A 27,965-nucleotide genomic window follows, 5' to 3' on the forward strand; every position below is an offset into this window, starting at 1 on the left:
CAAATTTAGTTTTAATTTTAAAAAGAACCCTTTACTGAGAAAATGTAATCAGTAATTTGTCTCTCAACCTCAGAACAATTAAGTTGTCCCTGTTTCCAAATATCCAATTGGAGAGTTTCCAGCTTTCCTACATCTCTATTATATTATGAATAATGTTTCTAGCCTGCTAATTTTGCTGCTAATCAAACACTAAAAAGAGATTCTTTATACTTTCAGATATGCTTTGAAAAAGGCCCCCCCAACATATGCACCAAGGAATTATAAGTTCATTAGTACACTGTTTTTCAAATCTTAGATTCTCAGTTCATTATGCTACCTTAGAGAAAAAAATACAATTTTACACTTATATGACACCAAAAAGAATTAGAATTAACATCTGATTATGAGTTATAATTTTGAAATTAATCTATAGACAGCTCTAATTTAAATATTTCAAATCAAATACTACCTTTAATATTTTATCACAAACAATATTTAAACCTAAATTATACAATTTAGAGTAATGCTTTTCAAAAACATGCAGCATTTCTGGATTTTAAAAGAATTTCCATATTTTATAATATAGATTCTAATGTATACAAACCTAAAAATAAATACAGACTTTTCATTTTAGAAACATTCACCATGCTTCTTATTTGATTCATTCTTTACTCAGTTGAAGTTTGTGGCTATGTATTTCTTTTCTTTTTTTGTTTTCTTTTCTTTCTTTTTTTTTCTTTTTTCCTTTTTTCTTTCTTTTTTTTTTTTTTTTTTTTTTTTTGAACAGAGTCTTACGCTGTCACCTAGGCTGGAGTGCAGTGGCACGATCGAGGCTCATTGCAATCACGCCTCCCAGGATCAAGTGATTCTTGCGCCTCAGACTCCGGAGTAGCTGGGACCCCAGGTACGCGCCACCATGCCCGGCTATTTTTTTTTTTATTTTTAGTAGATATAGGGTTTTACCATGTTGGCCAGATTGGTTTCATACTCCTGAGCTCAAGCAATCTGCTCGCTTCGGCCTTCCGAAGAGCTAGCATTACACGCATGAGCCACTGTGGTTGGTCATGGCTACATATTTCAATGGGAAATGGATTACCTGTAATCCAGTGACATGACATAACACTACAAATCACAGAAGCACATATAACATCAATTCTCGCCATAGAAAATGCCTGAAGTAGTTATCATATGCCACCAAAGCATAGATCAGCACTGAGACCAATTCATGAAATTTAAGCACTAAGCCCTCTAAAACACTTTATCTAATTTGGAAAGACTTCCCCCAATTTCAGTAAAGTTTTATAGAACAATATATCCAAGTTACATGTTAGAAGGAATCCAAACCCAGCTCATCCTCCTAGAAATATAAATTGAACAGATCTTATGGATCTGCTTTTCTCGCACTAACTCTGGCCATAACTGTTTACTAGGCACGGTGTCAGACCATTGGATAATATATTTGTGTATAAGCAAATTATTTGTTTACAAAGCCTACAGTGGTAGTAAATCCCAACAAGATATTTTTCTCTTAGTTCTTGTGATACAGTCTATGCAACTGCAAATAACAATATGAAGCACATTGACATAAGATACTCTAAAAGAAATTTAGGGCTAAAATAAGAATTGGGGAGGATTTTTTCATTTTCTTTTTCATCCTGACTCAATTATTTCTTTAGTACCCAACTGATTTTTTTTTTCTTAAAAATCTTTTCTCCTCAAAAGTAAATACAGCTAAATACATAAGATAATGCTCTGCTATTTACTCTCTTGGCAAAATATTAAAAATCATGCTCAGAATAAAAAATTGAAAAGAGAAAGACATATAAACTTATACATTCACAAAAATATTGCTAAGGAACGTCATTATAAAATGTTTTTCAGGATATCAAAGGTCATGCATGTAAAAAACTATACATCTCTTTATTTAATATATCATGGATGAACTCAGGGGATCATAAAAGTTATTTGATTAAATAATTTGATATTTGGTCAAGAAAATTTGATATTATTATGACATCATATGAAAACATTTGACTAAACTGCAAAATAAGTGTACTTACTGCCATTTATTTAATTATTTTACATTTGAAAATATAAAATGTGAACTAAAAAAAATCTCTTTTGAATACTGGAGAAAGCTACTGAAAATACTGGATGTCAGGAAGTCTTTTAAAGATTTTGTCTAATCTTTCCCTCTTCTACTATGAACTGCTGCCAAATTCATAATTCTAAAATGTGACCTAACCATGTAATTTCCTTGTTATCTTTGAGTAATTTCATAAAAATCCTTTTCACCATCCAGTGTGATTATAAACCAAATCCTATGTACCCTTCTAAGATGGCGGCTTCCTCCACTAGAATGTTTGTGTTGTTCTTTTATGCCTGGCTCATTCCGACCCTTTCCTTCCTGTCAGTTCCTGAAACTGAGTGTGTTGCATCTTCCTTGTATCACACAGGTAAGTCCAAATTTCTCCCTTGCTTGACTTATTGTAATAATTGGAAATTATTCCTTGAAAGATTGCATGTCATGATACCAGTAACACCCAGTAAATTAATATGTTCCCAAAGTTCATTGATAAGTTACTTGTTGTAAGTTGAAGAATTCATTTGCCTAAAAAATGCTAAATATAATTAATATTCCAGCCATATTTTGGATAATCTGAAATGTGGCTGAAATATATTACTGATAAAAACATAATTTCCAAAATTCTTATGAAAAGATGTATACCTGTAATCCCAGCACTTTGGGAGGCCGAGGTGGGTGGATCATCAGGTCAGGAGATAGAGACCATCCTAGCCAACACGGTGGACTCCCCTACCGTCTCTACTAAAAAAAAAAAAAAAAAAAAAAACCCACAAAAATTAGCTGGGCATGGTGGCATGCACCTGTAGTCCCAGCTACTCGGGAGGCTGTGGCAGGAGAATCACTTGAACCCAGGAGGCAGAGGTTGCAGTGAGCCGAGATCATTCCACTGCACTCCAGCCTGGCGACAGAGAGAGACTCCGTCTAAAAAAAACAAAAGAAAGAAAGAAAAAAAGAAAAGATGTAGTATACCATAATCCAGCTCAACAACTGGAAGTCAAACATGCATCACTCCTTCATTTTCTATTTTTTGTGCTTCCTTGGCAAATTATGTAGTGCTGGATATACAGTAGGTGCCTTGGTTTTTTCATTGCTTCAAAACTAAATTCTCAAACTTACTGGCTTGAAACAACAACTATTTAATTTGTTTACAATTTTGCAGTCTGTGCTGGACTCAGCAACTGATTCTTCTGCTTGTCTTGCTGCTGGTCACTTCTGTGGGTGAATTCAACTGGTAACTCTGCTGTGGGCATGTCGGGAAGTTGAGAGAGCTAGGCATCTTTCTTTTTCCATGTAGTCACAGGTTCTCTCATTCTGCTTGGTGCTTCTCCCATGCCCTTTCCAGAAGCATAGCTGTATTTCTGCCTGGAGGCTCAGGGCTCCTATGAGTGCAAAAGTGAAAACTTCCAGACCTTTTAAAGCTTGGGCCTGGAACTGGCACTCTGACATGTTCTTTTGATTAAGCACGTCATTGGTCCAGCCCAGATTTGATGGGAAAGAATTATACAAGGGGATGAATACACGGAAACTTGTTCACTGGGGGCCATGAATGGAACAGACTGCCAGAAGGCTTAATCACTACTTACTGAGTTGGCTGCGAGAAATATAGAACAATGTATTCTATTCTTTAATTGTTGGGGGAAAATGAATTTAGCATTTTGGTAAAATGCAAAAATCAACTAAATGGAAATTAAACACTTTGGTATGTACAGAGTGTGACTTGGGTTTTTTGGTTTTTTTTTTGACAAAGTTCCACTTCATCACAATATTCTACCAATGGGAATTAAATTAAGAAATTTTCATTCTTTTTCTGTGTTAATTCCTGGTTTATAATGCTGAATAATACTTTAGAATACTATCCCACATACTTGGAATAAGGATGCAAAGCACTTGCTTCTTTCTCCTACCCAAATATTTGATTTTATGTTAGCTTCAATTTCATAATTTTATGTGACCTCAGAAAGCAATTCATTAGCATCACAAAGAAAAATAATTAATCAAAGCATCCCAAATAATGAGCTTGCCAGGTTAATGTTTAAAGATACCACAATTACTTGTCATTTTTTAACCACAATGCAAATATTAGTCCTAACAGCTTATAATGAATAACTTCAGAGTAAAGTGGGAACTTTAACACCTCCTTCAAATTCCACCCTGTCCATAGCTTTATAGGAAAAAAAAGTGTGCTGGTTAGCATCTTTTGACTGCAAAGGCCACTCAGTAAGGTAATCTAAATAATGTTAGATAGGATGAAGATGCAAAATATAAATAAAAACAACAGTCTCAAAGACTGTGACATTTATAGGTCTCAGAGATTATTTAAGTCTCAAAATATTTCTAGGAAGGAGATCTTATCAGTCCCAGAAAGTTGTCAGTTAACCACTATTTCCTTTCCATACTTGTTTTTTCACTTACAAATTTTGAACTCTACCCTTTATCTTTTCTGTCTTTCAGTTTCTGTTGACTCCTACATTTGTCTATTAATTTCATCTGGGATGTTCAGTGACATTAGGAATAGAACATTTCTTAATTGTGCAAGACTCTTTCACACACTGCACAATATTGATTCATCCTCAGACACTAAATGCTTGTGGCACACATGGTCATTGTGACACCTGAAAGTACCCCAGCACCTTGTCATCTCCCCTAGAAGGTGCAATAATCATTTGCACTCAGGGAAGAATAACATAGAGCAACATGAGTTTTCTATTTCCTCTCTGGCTAACAACTAGCTAGCTATCATGGTTTGTAACAGATAAGAGTTCACAAATATTGGTTGTTTTAGATGATTACATTTATTTGATTGACTAAAAATTAAGAGAACATAATCTTAACACATAATCCAACAATAGTGCTTCTAGGTGCTTACCAAACTGATCTGAAAACTTATGAACATACAGAAACCTGCATGTGAAGCACGTGATCATTAGTCATTAGAGAAATGCAAATCAAAATCTTAATGAGATATCAAATCACACCCATTACATGGCTATAATAAAAAAGATGGACAATAACAAGTGTTAGTGAGGAGGTGGCAAAATTGAAGCTCTCAAACATTGCTGGAGGGAATCTAAAATAGTACTGCTGCTTTCAAAAATAGTTGGGGAACTCCTCAAAGAGTTAAGCAAAGAGTTACCATATGACCCAGCAATTACAGTGATAGATATATATCCATGAGAAATGAAAACATATGTTTATGCAAAAATGTGTATATAAATGATGATAGCAGTATTATTCTTAATAGCCGAAAGTGGAAACAATTCAAATGTCCAACAACTGATGGAAAGATGAAGTGTGGTATATCCATATAATGGAATAATACGCAGACATAAAGTGGAATGATTGGCACATGTTTACAACATGGATGAACCTTGACAACGCTATGTTAAGTTAAAGAAGCCAGACACAAAAGGTAATGTATCATTTGATTCCATTTGTAGGAAATGTCCAGATAAGCAAAGCTATAGAGACAAAGTAGATTAGTGGGTTGGAGGCAAGGGAGAGTGGGAAATAATTGTTGGGTACATGGTTTTGGGGTGCTGAAAATATTCTTGAATTAGATGGTGGTGATGGCTGCACAATATTGTGAATGTACTAAGAAACTGAAATATACATTTTAAAAAGATGAATCTTAAGGTATGCAAATTATATCTAAATTTAAAAAATTAAATGATAAAGCTGCAAAGCAAATCTGCACATGAGTTTTTAGAAGTCTTATATATAATAGCCAAAAACTGAAAGCAACCAAGATGTCTTTCGGTAGGTGAAAGGTTAAACAAACTCTTGTCTATCCAAACAATAGAATACTATTTAGTGATAAGAAGGAAGGCGCTATCAAGTTATGCAAAAATATGCATGAACCTTACATGCATGTTAGTAAGTGAAAGCAGTTAGTCTGAAAGGCTACATAACTTATAGTTCAATGTATATGACATTTGGAAAGGGCAAAACTATAGATGCAGTGAACAGACCGGTGGTTGCCAAGGGTTCCACGAGAGGGCAGGTTTAAATAGATAAAATACAGGGGATATTTTGGGCAAGAAACTTTTCTGTATGATATTATAATGGTGGGTACATGACAATTAAATTGTCAAAACCCATAGACCATTATAGCACCAACAGTAAAGCTTAACACATGTAAATTAAAACAAAATCATTTAGGAGATTAAGAAATCCCATGATGAAAGGCAACGTGTGACAGAAGAATCTAACTCTACTACAAGTGGATGAAATAACCTCACTGAAGAAAGTAGGGAAAAAGGTACTGATGGAAGGAACTTCAGAAGCTCGTGGAGTCCACAAAGCTAGCGACAAAAGACACGGTACCTAAGCAATGTAGTATAGTTGACAAAATTGTTTCCCGCAGGGTTATAGCTTAACAATTCTGATACTACCATACACATACACTGGAACTGAAGAATTAAGTAAATGGATGGTGGGAGCCAGGTTTCTCACTGTTAGAGTGGGAAGTCACAAAAACACTAGGGGTGTTTAGAATGATCAATGTGGCAATGGGTTAAAGTTGGAGACATTAGTATGAACTCATGTTTAATTTAGCACATTATTTAATTTCCTCTATATATTACAGGTGGATTATGGAAATATTTACAGATAAGTGTACATACAAGGGTGAGTATACATAAACTTTTTTTTGCTCTGTCAGCTGAGAAGACCTAGAAAAATGACACTCCAATAGCAATAAGCACACCTAGTGCCCAGATCTTGGTTTCTAATGTACTTTTCTCCAATCGAAGGAAGCAAGTTACCTGGGAAAATGGTTGATTCCAAAACAGAGGCTGGGAATATACAAGATAACCTTGGGGCATGTTGTAGTGCCAAAAAGTAAGGAAGTGTTAAAACACACATACACACACAGAGCCACAAACACAGACACATAATGATGAGTGAAGGGGGCATATCAAAGGGACACTGGAGCCAAATGAAAAAGCTCTCAATGTCAAATGCTGGAAAAATTTGAGCAACAATAAAAAAAAAAGTAGTGTGGATTATAACTCAAGTATAAAATAAACATCCATCAGTCCATATTAATATAAATAAATAACTGAATAAGTGAATAAATAGGGGAGAATAAACAGAGCTTTCATGCAGAATTCCAAATAATCTATGAAGGTACTTGGTTATAAGGATGGGCAGCGTAACTCCCCATCCTCTGTCCCTACTACCTATCCAAACCCTACCTTTTTTTCAAAGCATAAATCAAACTCTACTTATTTTATATTATTCTCCAATCTGGTCACTCCTCCCTACCACCACTGATCTTTCTTATTATTTTTTTCGTTTTTTGAGACAGAGTTTCACTCTGTTGCCCAAGCTGGACTGCAATGGCATGATCTTGGCTCACGCAACCTTCACCTCCTGGATTCAGGTGATTCTCCTGCCTCAGCCTCCCGAGTAGCTGGGATTACAGGCACGCACCACCACTCCCAGCTAATTTTTTTCTATTTTTAGTGGAGGCAGGGTTTCGCCATGTTGCCCAGGCTGGTCTTGAACTCCTGATCTCAGGCAATCCATCCATCTTGGCCCCCCTAACTGCTAGGATTACAGGCGTGAGCCACTGAGCCCCACCGATCTTTCTTATTTCTAATAATTACATGTGGTCTTCTCATAAGGGACTTCATTCTAAAAAATACACTACGAAAAGAAAGAGAGGAAGAGAGTAGGTTTACAGTGGAGAAACCTGACAAACAATATCTCAGCCAGGTGAACAAATTTAATATCAACAGTGATAAGTCATATTGCTAGCACATACTTGTATTATGATGGGATAAAAATGGAACTTTCCCTCTGAAGTCTTCCTCCTAAAAATCTTTAGCCAATCTAATCATTAAGAAATACCAGACAAATCTAATTAAGGGATTCTACAAAATATCTGACCAGTACTACTCAAAGGTCATCAAAAACAAGGACAATCTGAGAAACTGCCACAGCGAAAAGGAACCTAAAGAGACATGTCCAGTAAATGTAGTATGGTACACTGGTGGGATCCTGCAAGAGTAAAAACTATTAGGTAAAAGCCAAGGAAACTTGAGTAAAGTAGGAACTTAGTTAATGATAATGGACTAACATTGGTTCATGAATGTAATGTTCGTACCATACTAATGTAAGAAGGTATAATAATGGAAACTGGGTGTCAGATGAACAGGACCTCTCTGTACTATCTTCGAAACTTTTCTCTATATCTAAAACTACTCTAAAATTAAAAGTCTATTAAAAGTAAAGAGATCATCTAGGGATTATACATTGTCACTATGAAACTTTACTCTTCCACTGCATTTTCCACTCTTTCACTGCTCATTCCACTGTGACATTTTATGATGGCTGTGGCTCCCGTGGAAGATGAATTTCCTCTTTGCCTGGCTTAGTTGTGAGAGACACTTGCCAAGATCCTTGAAACAGCGAAATTGAGTGCTAAGTCTTTACAGGGACCCACAGAGCCTTCTTCTTCTACGAACCTACATATTCAGGGGGCCTCTACTCTGTGGAACTTGTACTTCTTTTCTCCTTTCCACTCCTTCCCATTTCCCAATCAGGAAACTCTCTCATTACCCCCCACCCACTCCAACTGCCTCCCAAAATATAAGCCCTCCACTATCCTGGTCCTGTTCTCTCTCATAAAGTGGATTAATGTCTCAAGAAGAAGTGCTTATTGGGTTGAAAAACTATCCACAAAAATAAAAAAATAATCTGTTCCTCTATCTTTCTTGATGGGCAGCATGATTAAAAAATGACTCATTAGAAACACAGTGGCAAGACTTCCTTCTTGGAAACTGTATGTAGAAAGAGAGGGAATTACATTCACAACTAGTGAGTCACCTTCCTCCAGTGACAGATAAAATGGCTCTTCTAAAGCCACAGCTAACCAACAAATGACCATACAAATAAAAATTCCCTATCCCATCACCACCACCTCTAAAATACTTTTTAAAAATGTATTTCTGGGAACACCTAAGCCTCCAGGTAAAATACTAAGTTAAGAATATGATTGGGATGCATATTATTAAAGAAGAATTTTGGCTCTGGGATTGCAAATAAACACTGGATAGTCAGGTTTTATTAGATAATATAGTTGCATGGTGCAGAATATGACCACCTTACACACAGGAAACCTGAGTAGTTGGTCAGCGTGTTTGGCAATTTCTCCAAGAAAGGACTTACTAGTTTGGTAGGCAGCATTATCTCTTTCAATGTGAACAACAACAACAAATACACACACACACACAAACACATATTTACATACACAAACATATATTATGTATCTCTTTCATAGAATTATATTTTGATGAAAGGTATATATTTTTCAACTTTTTTTCCTCATTTTTGCCTCTACTCAGTCAGTGGGATTATAGCTTCAGCTGAGAGTTATTAAAACAGAAGACAAGTTTTAGAAAAGTCAAATTTTAGCCTCTTGATTTCAAAACCTGAAGTTAGGGTACATCGTAAGATTTGGGAGAATATGCAATCAGCCAATTTCTACACTTCCTATCCTCCCTATCAAGGGAGAAAAACTAGTCACTATTGGGACTCTGAGAAAAGAATTTGAGCCCTGATGTTTTACATCCCCTTGCCAGCACCCCATCTTTGACACATTCAGAGCAGAATATGAGGCCCACACTGGCACAGCAGCAACTGAGAGAGAACACAACGCTTTGAGAGTCTTGTCTTTAGGAAATAGAAGCTTCTTGTACTCATGCAGATGGACTAGCGAATAGAATGGGTGATGATCATCTCATCAGTCACCACACAGGAACATGCAAATGACTAGGGCCCAGGTGCCTCACTCTCCTGCCTGAAATATGGGCACTTTGCCATCCCCTAAATTTAGAAGAAACTCTAGGTGAATAGGAGAAGAAGTAGTAGATTGGCTGAGATTTTGTTTTGCCACTTGGCTGATTAAGGATTCAAAATAGAAATTAACTTTTATTATAGAACACATAAGTTATATTTTGAGTGAACCTAAGTCTGAAGTCTAAAGGCTAGTAACTATTACAGATTTATTAATACTTGAAAAAAGGAAGGATGCCTTTCTTTATACTCCAAACTTTGAGAAAACACTGCTAAATATAAAACTGAGGGACATCTATTTAAGAAAGAAATTGAGGAGGGTTAATTACATAAAATATCCCATGTGTTCCTTTACAGTCTGCAGGCCCCTTACAATTAGGCACTGTAATGCAACTTGTTCTGGCCACTGATCTATGAGTGGAAGTGACATATGTCTTTTCTTATTTAAGTATTTTACTTTGAGGTGAGAAATTTCTGCATCTTTATAACCACTTGGACTGAGGAGGCCATATGTTCCTGAAGGTGTAATCAAAAGAAATTGCAACCTCTGGCAGCTCAAGTCCCTTTGTATCTGTATAGAGCAGAAGCTTTCTACCAGCCCACATGGGATATGTAACGTGAGCAAGACATACACCTTTTTGGCATTAAGCCTCCGAAATTTCTGGAGTAATTTGTTATTGTAGCATAACCTAGCCTACACATACTAATATGTTAGGGAACATCCAAAATTTAGAATAATATGAATCTACTAAAAATCACATTTGAAGTTAAGTAAAAAAGATAACAAATCAAAATTTCCATAAATTGATATAAATTCAAATGTCAATAGTACAATTATGAGTATTTTGTATTTTCCCCCTTTAATGTTTTGTGTTTTATGATTTTCTTATCACATATTCAGAAAAAAAACGTGAATGAAAGTGATCACATATCTCTTAAAACTTCATTACTAGAAAACCAGGATGTGTACTGTATACAGTCTTAGGTACTGTAATAGGAGGCAGGAAAAATTTTTCTTTCAATTTTAAACCAAGAGGTTCAGACCTCACATCCCTGAAAGCTACTGCACTAACTATGTCCTTATTAGTCCTTCGATTCTTCTTTAGGATTGCAACACTGTGGCAATTGAAAATAAAAGGAATAACAGGATCCCATAATTTTATCAGAACGTCACATCAAAGCCACATGCATTTATTTGTTGAACATTTATTCAGTGCACCATGAGGTGTCATGCGATGTCAAGGACGAACAAGAAGTGCATATATCAATTACTGGAATATTACACTCAAAATCTGACCTAGTAACAAAAGACTTAAACAAGCAAGAATTGGTGTACAATAGCATATAAACAGCCTTTCTTTTTTCCACTATATATGATAAAGTACTGAGTTGAATGCACAGACATAATATTTTCTTGCAGCAAATTTGATATATTGTGGCAGAATCTCAGGCTAGGTCTTTATGTGCCTAACTAGGTAGTGTCCTGGGTCAAGGAACTTAAATTCCTAGAGGCCCATTCTCCTGAACTGTAAAATAAGCATAATAATATCTTCTGGATTGATAATTAAGTATTGTATGGGTATGTATAATGTACATCATGCACTTAAAGGAGTGTGTGGCATAACATAATCTCTCAATAAATGGTGGCTATTTTTATTACTCAGTCTCATCATATCGTTTTACTCATGGGGAAAAAAAACATGCAAGTTCAAGGTTGGAAATTACACAAAGTCATAAGGTTAAATTAACTCACAGTATACTTGAAAAATAGTATTAGGTGTACCAAGTACCTCAATGAACATATGAAAGTAATATATGTGTGAAATTGGTTGTGAAAGGTAATCGCTATTTAATTTTCCAACCAGAATGCACACTTAACACCTGGGTGTTTTGTTTTGTTTTGAGACAGGGTCTTGCTCTGTCACCCAGGCTGAAGTGCAGTGGTGATCATAGCTCACTGAAGCCTGGAACTCCTGGGGTTAAACAATTCTCCTGCCTCAGTCTCTCCAGTGGCTAGGAATACAGGCATGCACCACCACACCTGGCTTATTTACTTTTTATAATTTTTAGTAGAGACAGGTCTCACTATGTTGTCCCAGCTGGTCTTGAATTCCTGGACAATCCTTCCATCTCAGCCTCTCAAAGTGCTGGGATTACAGATGTGAGCTACCATGCCCAGCTGCACTTAACACGTTTTGATCTCAACTAATGCCTGGCACTTTCTATCCACTTTCTCATCCGTCCATTTTATTGTCTCATGTGGGTAGGACTTACCTCCCTATACGTTTTTTGTACCCTTCTCGGCATAGGGTGCTAGTCCAGCAAGTTAGGATAGGTGGTGGCCAAAGATGGATACCAGCAGTACAGGTTGTTAGCAGGTGGTGTTTCTAGGGTGAGAAGCCAGAGACTTCAGGGTGAGGAGCACGATATGGTTTCACATGATGTGGTAAATTAACTGAGGTAAAAGCTGGAAAAAGAAAAAATGAAGAGAGAATAAGGACTAAGGAGTTTCAGAAGAGTTATGGAGACATTGATATTTATTCTTCTGGCTACCACAGTGTCCTCCTACCTACCAATCCTTCCAGCACTGTTGACCTTATTACTTACTTGCACTGGTATTATGTCTAATTTCAGGTCGTTGGTACCAACCAAGTTCAGGAATGATAGAAATCTACCAGTAACAGGAATAACTGGGAGAAGTTTCATGGAGAGGGAAAAGGAATGCATTAGATAATTTAAAGGACTAGATTAAGTATAGAGAAAAAAAATGGAGAGAATCTAGGTGAGTGAGGGCAACAGCACGAGAAAATGAAGATTGGGGGAAAGGAGACTGGCCTGTGCTTGGGGTAACGAAGACACTACACTAACTTTGTTCTTATTAGTCCTTCTATTCTCCTCTAGGATTGTCAACACTCTGGCAATTGAAAAATAACAGGAATAACTGTTTTATGACAAATGGACCTGAACCCTATGAAATGAATTTGCAAGCACTGGCACAGTTCACATATGCTACAAACAACCATCTTCAGACAGTGTAGCCAACCAACTGTGCCAGACTTAAACTGATGACCCTGAGGTGAATCGTTCTATTGTCACAACATTTCTGGTCCTCAAGGCTCTCCATGCTCTTAAACTCTTTTCTTTAATATTCTACAGTGTGTTTATTTTCACGGCTATAAAGTCATACTCAGATTTGCAATGATATTTACTACCATATTTCAGAGTGTTTTAACTGATGTTAGTTCAAATCAATTCTGGAGAAACTTTCCAGCCAAGGGAATTGCAAGCTAGCTGGTTGACATTGGAGGTCAAATACTCCAGGGTATGGGTCTCAAATCACTTAATTCTTCACAGCAAATTAGAAACGGGACTCCAGCTGGTGCTAAAGAATAAGACAGACTTGCTGTATAAGGACAAGCTGCTGCTTGGATTTCGAGTCTTTATATTCCTAAAATAAAAAATGTGAGACCCAATTCCCACCCCCCAATCTCATTCTTTCAGAGTAAAAGATTTCTTAACAACAGCAAAAATCTGGCCACCTGATTTCAATACATAAATCTTGCCAAGGTATAAAAATAAAATATGATTTAAACAGCAACCTGTAATCTCCTGTTGACGACCAGCTGTGCCTCCTATTAGTATTAATGGAAGTTACACAGGCATAATAAGAAGGAGGGGAAAATGCCACCTTATGCTTTTTGCACACCTTAACATTTTTATAGCAAGTCTGATTACAAGGGTTTACTTGAGCGGCAATTAAACAATGATTGATTACTCAGTACAATTTGTATTCCAGGCGACATGCAAATGGCAATGAAATTCTCAGATAAGGAATGGAATAAATTCTTCTCACATCAGAGAATCACATCTTTTTAACAGAAAACGTTTTCTTATATGGAGATAAGAACTTCAGTATAAGTTTCTTAAATAATACATGTTTACCCAAAGACAATAAGCCTTGATTTGGATTTAGAAAGGAATGGTAATGATTTTTGCAAATTGTACTTCCCACTTCACCTTTAGACTACAGCTCTCTTTCCATGATGACAAACCATATGGATGGAAAGTATAATATTCACTCACAAATATATTGACTTTGACTATAGTCACAACTATAAACAATATTTTTCATCATATTTTGACACTGCAGAAATAATATCTACTTTTAAATTGAAAGTGAAGTGAAAGGTTTATTTATTAAGTGTCTATCATGTGCCAGGCACCATTCTAGGTGTAGGCAACACAGCAAAGAACACACAATACTCATGTTAGAGAGGAAGAAGCTGACAATAAACAAGTATACAGATATAGATACAAAGTCAGTGTATATAAAATAAAGAAAATTATCAGAGAAACTGATGGGCATTGATGTGTATGTGTACCTATTCATATTCAGGGGAAAATGATGGAAAGGGAAGTCAATGACTTTACGCTTGCTTTTTCCTACTTAAGGAATATCTTGATCCAACATCATTGAATAGTTGCCTGCTCTGTACCATTTTGATATTCATCCAAGTACAAAGAATAGAAAGAGCTTAGAATTAATATGCTGGATAAATAGTAAAGCCACAGTGGCTGATGTGGTATAAGCTGGAGTAAAATGGAGATGACATGAGATCACAGATACACAGAGGTATAGTCATTGTACGCCAATCTAAGTAATGTGTGCTTTACTTTAATTTTAATGAGAATCCATTGATAGGTTAACAGGGGAGTGTTATGATGTAAATATGTTTTTCAGCCATCAATCTAATTGCTGTATGTATGTTATGGGATATAATAGAAATGTGACCTACCTTGAAATCTGCATTTTTCTTGAAGAACTGGCTAATATATTACCATTTTCACTTATTGAAAATTTAATGTAAAAGAGAAATTGCAGTTAATATCTTATAGTCAGGTATGTTTAAAAATAAAAATCAGAAATCGCTCCTGCTTTAAGGTACTATTATCATAAAAGGCAGGGATATGTAAAAGGAAAGAGAAGAAAAAGTTATGATGTCTATAAAAACAAAATATTAGAAAAGACTATTAAGGATCACATTGTCCATCAGCTTGCTTTTTGCAGCTGGGGTAAATGGCTGTTTATGTTCTTTGTTCAGATTTCCAGGATAAAGACTTCATATCATCCCTGGTAGTCCATGCTAATATTTTATCTTTGACATAAAGAAGTTATTTTTTATATCCAATTACATTGTCTCAATTTATTAAACCTATTTCATGACCTGATGTCAAAATAGAAAACAACTGCTCACTATTCTGATAAAAACTATTTCAATACAATAATTTATTCAAGCTTAGCCAGCTTTGTCTTCTCTAAGCTAAAGAATCTGAAACTCTTTAATCATTCCCTATTTTATCACTTTAGTCAAATTTTTCTTATGCCCAGAACAATCTACTTTAAAGTATGAATTGCTTCTTGTATCAAAGCACATACAAGTTGATTAGAAATTTATGTTCTATGTTTAGCAATTTTGCTTAGTTAAAATGATGAGAGGAAGATGACAAAGTATTTAACACATTATATTTCTGTCAAAATCTGTGATACAACTCATCACCTAGGCATGGATTTACTATGCGTAACAACTATAACTGTACATATTTAGGATGTGGATGATATATGTAACATATTTAGTCATATATAATAGGTATATACATATGTTTGTTTCTTACTGTAACAAGGAAAAACCATGAAATAGATATTATCATTCTTTAATCAGGATTCTCATAGGTCACAGATTAGACTAGAATAGAATAGCAAAATAGAAAAATTCTGTAAGGGAACATATTACTCTATTTCAAGGAAGACATGTAAAATAGAAGGTATTGAGTGAAGGAGTCCTGGGCAAGAATCCAAGATCTACCACCCATTAGTCTTGTGAAGATACAGCATTAACATTGTGAGGCCTCAATTTTCTTAACTATATGATAATTAATATACAAAGTCTAATAAATTGCTTAGCAAAATAGGAACTCTAAATGTTAGTTCCATGAATAAAACCAAAATAAAATCCATTTGGACGTTTATAAAACCCAAAAATGCTCTTTGTAAGTATACTGCATTCAAAATAAATAAATAAAATTCACGATATTGTGGTGGTGTTTCAATAACTCCTACCTACCACCCCCAAGAAAGAAATTAGGTATCAGAAACTCCAATAAAATACATAAGTGTCAGTTTCTATATTTTTAAATTCAGATTATTGTGGTAATTAAATCAAAGATTATGTGTAATGTCCTGGGCATACAGTAGATGATCAATAAAGTCAGCTATTTTTATTAGCTCTAAGTAAAATTAATGATTAAGCATGCATGGTTCAACAGAGGATGCAACACAGCAATCAATGGTAGTTAAAGCTAATACAGATGGGAAGGTGGCTCTGTCCATATACTCTAGTCATTCATTATCCAGGAACAACAAGTGTGGGCCAGGAAAATCTTTCCCTAGAACAATAGTGGATGCCAAGATCCTAACCACTCAATACAATCTCTCAGAAAGAAACATTTGGTGGCCTTTAAATAGAAAGTATCATGCCAAAAGAATGTTTTTGGTTCTACACTTTTTAATCTCCAAATTGAAAATAGTTAAGTTGAAAAATGTTTCTCAATGGAAAGATGTATTATATTCTTCAGGGGGTCAAAGTCAATCTTGAAATATGTTAATGCTGTTATATCCTAATGTGCTGCTGGTTTGGAAGATGGGCAAAAAAAAATAAAAAAATTTATAAAGCCTTTAAGAAACAAACGTGTGTGTGTGACACAGATGGCTGGAATAAATTATGGGACTCAAAAAGCGGTTCAATTTGCTTAGTTTTAAAATCCATTTGGACATTTATCAAAGTTCACATTGTGAAATGTATTTGTGCTACTTGGAAGAGTGATAGTAACCAGCACCCCGCAACACCAACCCCCAGAAAAGAAAAATAAATAAAAAAAGGAAAAATCTATAAGCTCTTTTCATTGAAGCCTAAAACAAGATAGTTGAATTAATGAATCTAGTGATGACTCATTTTAAGCAACAATTGGAAAAAGTACGATGGATGATTTAAAATATACATACACACATACATGTATATATCTATACATACACAACACATACAATGGCATAAACACATAATATATCTGTTCTTCCAAAAGACTGTCAAAATACTTTCAGAATGGTTATTCTATTTAAGATACAAAGTACCAAATAATCTTTCCCTTAAATTCTGCAAATAAGATGTGAATATTCTTTAAAATTTAATAAAATTTTTAATAAATGGAGAAGAAACTGCTCAGAATATTTGAAACAACAAAACAAATTAAACTATTTGAATGTGTTGAAGGAAAGATACAAGGAAATGGGAAGTATTTTCAAATTTATTGGAAATACCAAGGTCCTTTGCACGAATGACTGTATTTATCAAATACTGTCAAGTGAGTTGTTAAGACAAGAAGAATGAGAAATGTGTTTCAGAGCAAGCTCTTAACTTAGAGTTTCTCTGATTGACATACATGATAAATTTCAATTTTTGAAGACCTAAGATGCACTGAGGTGGGTGCTTTTGGGAAAGTACACAAACATGTTGATTTTTATTCCATTTGCTTGTTCAATCAACATATATTTAGAGCACATCTACTTAAATCCAGACACTGTCTAAACTGAGTGATTCAAAGATTAATAAGATATAGTCCTTGCCCTTGAACAGTTCTGTCTGGTGGATGAGACAAACACATAAATGTAGAATATTAAATGCTAATACATAAGTATGAAAAGAGACTATAACCTACAATCTGTTTCATGAGTTTTTTCAAAAACATTTATTGAGCATCTACAATATGCTAGGCACTGGTTCAGACACTGATGATATAGCAGTGAACAAAACAGCCTCGGGGAACTTACATTCTATTAGGAGAAGGCAGGCAATGAGCGCACACATCATTAAAACAAATAGAATGTCGTTTGTATTGTATTGCTAGGGAGAAAAATAAAATAGGAAAAGGGGGATAGTGAATGTGAGAAATGTGAGCTGCAATTTTAAATATGGTATTCGAGAAGACCTTACTGAGAAGGTGGTCATTATGCAAGTGCTTGAAGCTGATGAAGGGCTATCTGTTGAAATACCTAGTATGTAATATCAGCGCAGACAGAGGGAAGAGCAAGTGGAAAAATCTCTGTGGGTGGAGTGGGAGTAAACAAGAATAGCAGGAATGAGAAGGAGAGAAGAAACAAAAAGCTAGATATATACATACATGCCTTGCAGGTCATTGTACAATTTTCCTACTGAGTGAAATGGGAAGACATGATGGGTTTGGAGTGAGAGACTGACAGGATTGCTGTTTCATAGATTAAATAAATCAAAACATTCAAACAACTATCTCATAATAGGACATTCTCCACCTATTTAGATTATTTTGCCTAGTTAGATAAAGCTTAAGGAGTTTGTGCTACTTGCCTCTCGCTCTGTTGCCAGGCTGGAGTGTAGTGGTGCAATCTTGGCTCACTGTAACCTCCGCCTCCAGGGTTCAATCAATTCTCCTGCCTCAGCCTCCCGAGTAGCTGAGACTACAGGCACGCAGCACCACGCTCAGCTAATTTTTGTATTTTTAGTAGAGACAGGGTTTTACCATGTTGGCCAGGATGGTCTTGATCTCTTGACCTCATGATCTGCCTGCCTTGGCCTCCCAAAGTGCGGGAATTACAGGTATGAGCCACCTTGCCCAGCCAATGTCAGTTATTAATAATCAGTTATCAATCAGTCACCTGTTATAGGGCATATATGTTGTTTTATTTTTGTATGAACAACTTCAGAATGAACATATTTTTGGATACATCTTGCAAAAAGAATATTGTTTTCTTAAAAAAATCAGAAATAAAGTTGATGACTCAGAGAATGCACATATTTACTGTTTGGCTATTGCTGTGGTTTGAATGTTTGTGTCCTCCCAAAATTTACATGTTAAAACCTAATCACCAATGTGAGGATATTATGAGGTGGGCCCTTTGAGGGGTGATTAGATCATGAGGGCAGAACTTTCATAAATGGGATTAGTGCCCTTATTAAAGCAACCTGGAGAGCTGCATTGTCCCTTCTGCCATCTGAGGACACAGCGAGAAAGCATCATCCATGAACCGGAGGGTGGGTGCTCACCAGACACCAAATTTGCCAATGTTTTAATCTTGGACTTCCCAACCTCCAGAATTGGGAGCAGTAAATGTCTGTTGTTTATAAGCTAACCACTTCATGGTATTTTGTTATAGCAGCCAAATAGACTAAGAAAGCTGTGTATTGCTCAACTGCCCTGCCTATATACTATACTAAGTTTTTACTCATTATGGAATCTTATGAACCTGTTAATTTTATTACACCCTCATTTCCTTAAAAAATCTTTGCCAGTTTGATGTGTGAAAAACTCTATGTCATTATAATTTTTTGACATTGCTTTGATTACTGATTGGGTTGACTCAATTTTCACATTTTCATTAACTGCTTGTATTCCCTTTTTTGTGAGTTGGCCATTGATTCCCTTTATCTATTTGTATAGCCACTAGAAATCTTTTCCTCTTAGGCTTTCTATACTCTCTGCCACGTTGAAAAAGAGTAATGCTAAATAATGATCTGCAATGAAGTTTTAAGATAAAAATATGATAGTTATTCATAATATTTATTTACCAGCTATGTACTAGGTACCATGTTAGGCATGGAGGATAAAAAGATAAGACCCACTAAAAATTATCAAGGATCTTACAGTGTAGGGGTAGTGTAGGGGTAGGGGTAGCAAAAATCATGAAAACAAACTGCAGAACAAGAACAGCACATCGTTCATTATTCAGATGATTAAAAATTGATGATTATAATTTTATGTTGGAAAACAGAACGAGAGCCATTGACTGAGAGACGGAAATCCTTCCGGAGTGTAGGTTTTTCTTTCTGGCCTCTGATTAAAAATAGAGATATGCCTTTTAAGTGCCACAACATGCTAAATAGCAATGGTGTTAATATATGGTAGAAATGCACTATTTTGGTTTCTAATGGCACTTATGATTACCACCCAGGCTAGCATGCACAGGAAATGACTGAGCCCATCTCCAGAAATCACTTGCCTTGGTTGATTTTCACACATTCAACCAAGTGAGTACATGAATATGCAATTACACATACATTGCAATCAGAGTAATACTTCAAAATACACATTTGATCATACCATTCTTCTGCTTTAAAAAACTTTCATGGCTTCCCATTTCTTATAGAATAAAGTTCAAAACCCTAAACAAAGACTAAATAAAACATGGCATGCTTATCTTGCAGCTTCACCCTGGGTCGCTCTCCCACTAGTTGCTTAAACTCCAGCCATCAGGGCCTTCTTTCCCTGTTGAATATCTCTGACCCTGGAGCTTTTACACTTTGCTCTCCTTTCCCGCAAGTCTTTTAATAACCTCCTTTTGCCTTTTTAACTCTTACATTGTCTTTTAGGTCTCAGCAGTGAGGCCATTACCTCAAGGACTCCACCGATTTCTCAGGGTCCTCTACTATAACAGCCTTTTGTTTTTCATCGATGTTGCTATTTGCAGTAAATATATTTTTGTGTGATTATTTTGCAAATGTCCATCTCCCTAACTCATCTGCAAAGCACAGGAGAATAAGAGATCACTTTTATTTTGCTCATCACGGTACCTCTAGTGTTTTCCACTGAACCTAGCATGTGTTCGGCACACAATTATCAGTGATAAGAATGAATTAACAAATACAGAAATATCTCAGAACAATGAAATAAATGATGAGATTTAAAAATATGAGTTAATTTTTATGTCCAGGCATGATGATAATTAAGCATGTGCATTTTACATGCAGTATAGACTATTTGTTAATTAATATACAGACGTAACAATGCAGCTTAGGTTCACTAGGAAGCAGACTTTGCAATAGAAATGTGTGTGCAGGAAGTATATTCATTATTCAGGGCTGTCTGGATGACGCCCAGTGAGAGCAAGGAAATGAAGCAGGATGGGCAAAGGGAGAAGCTGAACTCTACAGACATCCCAACATATGTCCCAGCTAATCCCTTGAGGGACCTCTGAAGGTGGGATGGCCCCTAAAAGGTGTCTTGAATTGAGGCAAGGGCCCAGCCTTTAAATTCCCACATCTACTGTCATTGGATATCTGCTACCCCAGGAAAGGGCTTGAACTTTGAGTGAGATGGCTCTCTTAGCCAGAGGCAATTTCCAGAGAGGGACTCAGCAGACAGCTGTCAACCACTAACACTCCCAGGAGCTGAGAGAATGAGTGCCTCAGTTTTGAATGGGTTGGGGGATGGGTGGTGATCTGTGAAGCACATCATAACATCTGCTACAGATGATCAAAAGGGAAAATACATACTTTAAGCAAGGATATGAAGAACTTGCTCAAATGTAAATGAACTAGAAATTATAAAACAATAAAATTCCAGCAATAAAACAAGAAACCACTTTAAATGCCAGTTCTTGGAATTACGACAATATTTGATGGTGAGAGGAAACCAACAAGGAAAAGACCCCTAAGTAGTGAGGCAAATTATTTCAGGGGACATTCATTCTAAAGGATGTTTTCCCCCCACTTTAAGTCAGATAAGTCTATAAACTTTCCCCTTACACTGCATTTTACCCAAAATCTTTCATAGGCAGTCATGCATTAATGGCATTTTTCTAGAACGTGGGAACATGGGCATTGAAAGATTATATCTTTAAATTTGTAATATTTAGTTTATATGACACTGTTCAATTTACAAAAAAAAAACAAAAAAAAACCAAAATACTATTGCATGCATTTTGACATCTGACTCTCATAGTAATCCATTCAGTTAAACCACTCATTTAAAATCACTAAGCAGCAATTTTTGTTTTTCAGTTAGTGCCTGAAGGTTTGTGGTAACAGAGACAATGTCTCTATCGTCCACTGAGACGTCACTAATGCTTATCACAGCATCTGAAACAATTGCACTCAATAAATAATTGCTAAATAAATTTATGGGAGAGGTTTGTAGTTTCTCTGTGTTATCTGTGCTTTTTATGGCATTTACATAATACATGCTGATATACTGCATATCTATATATATACAATATGATAGACATGTAGTTGAGCACATTATACTGTTTGTTCCATGAAATATGAACCAACGTATTCCTTATGGTCTTTTTAACAGGAATGCTGGAAATATTTGGGCCTAACTGATCTTTAGTCATTATCCTACTGGTCAATATGGGTAGGAATTAATTTGGCCCTTGAAAATCAGAAAAAAATGCATCTCATGATCATTCAGCCTGTGACTTTTTGGGAGGAAATCATTTTCAAAGAAGTGTCCCCCACCAAAAAAAATTTCTTAATGCTAGACTGCAAAGGGAAAATAAAGGCATATGGAAATCTGAATTTTTATTGTGTTTCTAAATTTGTAATATTGAATAACTTTTTAGATGTGAAATTGAAGATGACTCATAAGCCCTACTTCTGACTTTGGTAGTAATAATATTCATTTATGTACTGTAAACTATTAGGTTCAAACATAAGCTGTCTCTCCAAAGCCTACAAAAAATTAATGTGGAACACCTGATATTTCACTGTGCTTCCAGATGGAGGGACAGCTTGACAAACGCCATCATAATTTACAACTTTTAAAAAGTGTGGTGCAAATGCGTTTGCAGTAAAAGCTTTAAACAGCTTGCATTATTTACAGGTACAACTGTGTTTAATGTGCAATTTCAATGAATTTAAAATATTATTAGATTCAATCACGGATTACAGAGCATAGGTGTGGCATGTGAGCAATGTGATTAGATGCCTTAATTAATATGTCAGAACAGGATACATCTGTTTGAGGAAGTTGGGGGGGATGGTAAATGCATTTAAATTTTATATTTGATTATTGACTATCACCGATGAAACACTTATCTTTGGAAAACCAGCATATTTTGGACTTATCCTCTATAGTTGTTTAGGAGAATTATAACAGAAAAGGAATATGAAAATACACTGTATAACTCTTAAAGATAACTTGGATTCTTGTACACATAAATTAACTATCAATTGCTAACTGATAAGATTTATGTTAAAGTGTAACCTGAAAGAGCAATAAGCCTGTATCCCTGTAGGTTAGGAAATTGAACATTGAACCTGACTGATTAAATTGGAGAAGAAATCATATGTATTATAATTATATATATTATATTTGTAAATTTATATATGCTTATGTGTGTATATCTTTTCTCAATATATACATGTGTGTATATGTATGTATGTATTTGGGTGTTTATATGTGTGTTTATATATATAGACTGATAGATAAATAGATATAGATAGATTTATCTATCTATCTGTATCTCCAAGAGGATCTAGAGTAAGTGGGTAAGGTGTGGTTGTAGGGAGATGCAGGAACATCTGACTTTGGAACATTACACCATGAAAAGATAAGTAGTTATTTTGACCCATTTTAACTACAAATTCATTGATAGATATTGTGAGCTATTTCTCAGCAGTAAGTAGGACAATGAGAATATGTGATGCAGAGAAACTAAAGTTTCTAAAATGAACTGCTCAGTGTATAAACGAATGTACTCTGTTCACTCAATCACCAAGTGTTCTTGGTCTCTTATGTTTCAGTCCTGAGCTAGGAACTGAGTATCCAGTAAACAACAAAGGTACACATGGACCCCCTCCTGGAGCTTCCTCTCTAAATAGAAGACATATATTAAATAAGTCACATTCAAATAAATATTTAAACAACATTTGAGAAGTCTATGAAGACGAAATAGAATGAAAAAGACGGAGTGGGTGTAATTTTGTTGGTGATGGGGATAGATCATAAAGGCTTCAGTGAGACCTAAATGATGAGTAGAAGGGGAAGAAGAGCTCCAAGTGGAGGGCAATGTGCAAAGGTAGAGACGTGGATGGAGGATGAGAAGATTACCTTTTGGTTGGAACATAATGAGTCAGGGCAAGAGTAGCGGACGAGCGGAGTAGAGCAGGTTATTCAGTGGTTACTAGGGAGTTTGTATTATATTCTGACTGCAATGGACCATTGAAGGATTTATACCATGGGTACCTGGGTGTGTGGATGTATCTTTGTATGGCATGAGCCAGTTAATACTTTTTAAAGCTCAATCTGGTGTGGAGATGAGGTAAGAATAGAAGCTAGAATACCAGTTAGCTTGGACCACGGTGGATGCAGCAAAATGGAGAAATGAATGATTCAAAATCTATTTAGGAGGTTGACTCCTGAGAGTTTGGGCATAGATTAAATGAGGCAATAAGGATAAAGGAGTCAAAGATGATTCTAAGATTTCCATTTAACTTTCTAGTGTCTCTTAATATTTGATTCAAGAAAAATGTATCTGTCTCTTAGTAAGTTCCAGGTTCTGGAAGGTAATCTGATGGTTTGTTCAGAGAAGCCTTCTCAACCACTCAAGGTACCCATACCCTAGTTATTCTGTCCTATTCTTCTTTTATCTTACAAGCAGGCATCACATTTTGCTTACTTGCTTATTTTGAGTATAATCTCCATGAGAGTGATGTGTATTCTTGAAGACCATATCCAGAGAACCTAGCACAGTGTCTGTGTCTGGCATATTGAAAACGCTCAATAAACATTTGTTGAATAAAACGATGAACGGACTAATGAAAAAATAATGATAAGGGAGAAATACTTAACTCCAAGGTGTCACTATCTAGCCAAGTGCATGAAGGAGTGCCGCAAATGTCCTAACGGAAGTAGAAAGTGTTATGGTAGAAGAGAGGTGGGATGCATCTAACAGGGGTGGGGGTGGGGGTGGGGGTGGGGGGTGAGGGGGGTGAGGGGGGTGAGGGGGGTGGGGCGGGGAGAAAAGGAGAGAGATCTGGAGTACACATATCCTCAAAAAACGAGGTGAATGTTTTCTGGATTGGGACCAACTCTACAGGAAATCTCTCCCTTCTCCTCAGCAAGCTCTAGAGCAAAAACGAAGAGCAACTTTTCAAAAGAGTTTCACATTTTAGAATAAAAAATATTTAAAAAATAACCATTAAAATGAGACTTTCCTGCAAAAAGACAACCTTGATTATGCACCACCTGCAGCACTTCCTGTATGCTGCTGCGGGCTGTGGATGATTTTGCTCGTCTCCCTCCCCTCCCCGCAGGGGCTGTGAACTCTCAGAAGACCGGTGCTCTGGTATCCTCCACTGCAGCTCAAACCCCGCCCACCTACTTGGTGGATGGATGGAGGAACATCTACTATTTCATCCTTGAGGAGTTCCTGAAAATGCAGTTGCCCCTCAAACAATGTATCTACATCTCGCGGGGTTTGCGTGGAAGAAAAGAAAAAGTGCAAGTTGTTGCTTGGAGCGCGGACTGCTTTTACCTTTGCCCGGGGATCCCTCCTATCTGGCCCCGCCTGCCTAACTCAGCTTTTAGCAGTTTAGAGAGTAAAGGTAGTCCCCAGAGCGGGTGCTCTACTCCTACCCTCCCTTCTGCTTGCAGAAGGAAAACAAGCTTGCAGGCTGGGGCGCGGAGAGGGCTGAACGGGGAAGGCCAAGCTGCTGCTGCGGTGCCTGGCGCGGGAGTCGCAGGACCGAGAGAGCAGCCCCGCCCCGGGGGCGTTGCCGCCCCGCGCCCGCTCCGCCCCCGCGCCGCCGGCCCTCGTCTGCCTGTTTTCCACTCGCGCTCCGGCTGCTGTCACTTGGCTCTCTGGCTGGAGCTTGAGGACGCAAGGAGGGTCTGTCACTGGCAGACTCGAGACTGTAGGCACTGCCATGGCCCCTGTGCTCAGTAAGGACTCGGCGGACATCGAGGTACGGACTTCGCGCCGGCTCGTCGGTGGTGGCGGGGTGGTAGGGAGTGCTCTGAGGGTAGGTGCCGGGGAGGCCCCCGCGGCCCCCGCGCCCCGGAGAGTGAGAGACGCGGGAAAGTTTCCCCCGTGGGAGATCTGCGGGGGAGGCGGAGGAGCGCGGAGCCAGAGGCCTGCGTGGGTAGGCGGGGAGCGGAGGGGAGGACTTTTCGCAACTGGAGGGGTTGCTCTTTGCGTCGGGACCTGTTTACTTCGGAAGAGATTTCAGGAAGCCTGTCTTGTCCTGCTCTGAATGTCAGTGACTGAAGAAGCACTGGAGTTCTAGAGAGGTGGACTCTAGGAGGTAGGAGCGCCCATTTTCCGTACGTTCTACCCCTTCACCTCTTGTATGTCGTTTCTGGACACCTCTCCACTGCCCCCATCTCCAATAGCTGAATCCTGCTATTTGCAAAGGTGAAGTATAGAAATAAAACATCTGTGTGTCAGCTGTAGCAGTAGCCTCTAGCCATAGTATTGTTTATGAAATAATTTAACATGGAGAGAATGGAACCAAGTATTCAGAACATGAAAAATGCAGTGCCCTCAGAAAAACAAACTGTATTTTTCTCTCCTCTCAACGGTTTTTGATTCCCTCTTGCACTCCGTTTCTGTTAAAAAAAATCATCTTTTTTTTTTTCTGTAAATAAGGTCCTACCTGAAACGACATGGCATTTCCTTTCTCTCTAGTATCTTAATATATGCGATGAAAAGGATTTAATTATAAACAGTGATTTTACACATACTAAACCTAGGTCAGCACTTTTGAGCTAAGACAAACTGCTTTTTAGTTTTCTGTTTTGTTTGGGGCTTTTCTTTGAGCCTTCTACCCTGGTAGAAAATTATGTGTGTGTGTGTTTTCTTTAGAAATAACAAAATTTTCCTTTCGTCAGTCCTTTTGGCGGCTTAAGTAAAAGTTTTGCAAACCACCTGTTTGCAAAATAGCTGCTTTTGCCACATTTTGCCTCTGTAATTGAAGAAACTTTATATTCTGGGAGGAAATAGTCCTGTTTTCTCCAGGCTCCATAACTTGGTTTGAAAAATCATTTTCGTAACAAGAGCCAAAGTATATTATGTGGACATCTCTGGTTAGTTTACTTTTGGTTTCTGTTATGGAGAGTTGACTTTTTGATATTGAGCAATATGATATATTTAACAAATATTTGTTCATCTGTGTGCAGGATAAGAGATACTTGTCTTTTTCTATATTTCATTTAGGGTAGTCTATTCCTTTTTGGTCCTTGTGACTTTGACTTAACTTTTTAAAAAATTTTATTTACTAAGTCAAAAAACAAGCTTCTGACAGTATTAAGGCAGTATTGATTTCAGATATCAGAGTTGTGTTAGGATGGGTGGCTTTTGGCTCTTTAATTTCAGAATGGTGTGTTATCTGCTTAACTGATTTCTTTCTCTGCAGTTGTCTTTGAAATCAGTTCTTACATTCTACTGAGGAGAAAGATGCCAGTGAAACATTGAATGCCAAGCTTGATTTCATATATTGTTTCAACTAAGAACATTTAAGAAGCCCATCCTTCCCACTCCCTCCACTCAATTCAACCTTAGTCTATATGGCCAGTTTGCCTAATATTACTTTTAATCTAGATTGCTGGTGTTCAAACACCTTCAGCTCTTATGTAGTTCATATGTGCAACACTTTAATCAGTAACATCTTTCATCACTCACAGCACCTTACTTTTCCCTCAAAATAATACCCGTGATTCATGAGCTAAAATACCATGAAAGGGCATGAAATTAATCATTAAAATATAATGCAGTGAGGAAAAATACATTAAGCCTAGGGGAGCACATTCAAGCATAAATGCCTCAGTTGATCCTATTGATTTACCAAAGTTCATTTTTGTGTTGAAGAATTAGAATGAATTATAAAGGCTCAGTTTTCCATCTAATTTGAATGCTTTTCTTGAACAAATTCATAACAACCATTGTCTAGAGATTGATCTGATTGTGATCATTGTTTTAGCTTCAAATACATGGATAAGCAAGTAATATTTTTAAAATATTGGTATGAAGCAGTTAATGAATGTGATAAGAACACATTGATAAATGTGAAAAGTATTTGACAATTGTTAAAAGAACAGAAGGTGATGATAACAACCTACTCTAATAGTAACTGACTTTTCCCTATGAGCTAACTACAGAACCTCAGGTTTCAGTGAAACAGCCAAGAAATATCTTTGTTTCTGGGGGAAAAGTTATTGAGGTATATATAAAGGTGCTTTGTGTGCCTGCTTCATAATTTCCAGTCTGAATCCAATATCACATCAGGATTTGAGG

At 36.7% G+C, this 27,965-nt stretch overlaps 1 protein-coding gene and 1 long non-coding RNA gene across 3 annotated transcripts in view; both read left to right on the forward strand.

The window, feature by feature from the left end:
- The first annotated feature begins 769 nt into the window (after window positions 1–769).
- On the forward strand, window positions 770–20,478 carry LOC134762136 (uncharacterized). Its single transcript, XR_010141798.1, has 5 exons — window positions 770–883; window positions 2,394–2,435; window positions 5,307–5,474; window positions 6,651–6,691; window positions 12,767–20,478. It is a non-coding gene; the product is annotated as an uncharacterized LOC134762136 (long non-coding RNA).
- A 4,986-nt stretch (window positions 20,479–25,464) lies between these two features.
- Window positions 25,465–27,965, forward strand: part of DPYD (dihydropyrimidine dehydrogenase) — an 843,687-nt gene continuing 841,186 nt past the window's right edge. Inside the window, 1 exon segment of one of the 2 annotated variants that reach the window (NM_001132697.1) lies at window positions 25,465–25,638. In NM_001132697.1, coding sequence (NP_001126169.1) covers window positions 25,600–25,638 — 39 coding nt within the window. In that variant the 5' untranslated portion in view covers window positions 25,465–25,599. 2 annotated transcript variants of the gene reach the window in all.

Source organism: Pongo abelii, chromosome 1, assembly GCF_028885655.2.
Source record: "Pongo abelii isolate AG06213 chromosome 1, NHGRI_mPonAbe1-v2.0_pri, whole genome shotgun sequence".
NCBI lineage: Eukaryota > Metazoa > Chordata > Mammalia > Primates > Hominidae > Pongo > Pongo abelii.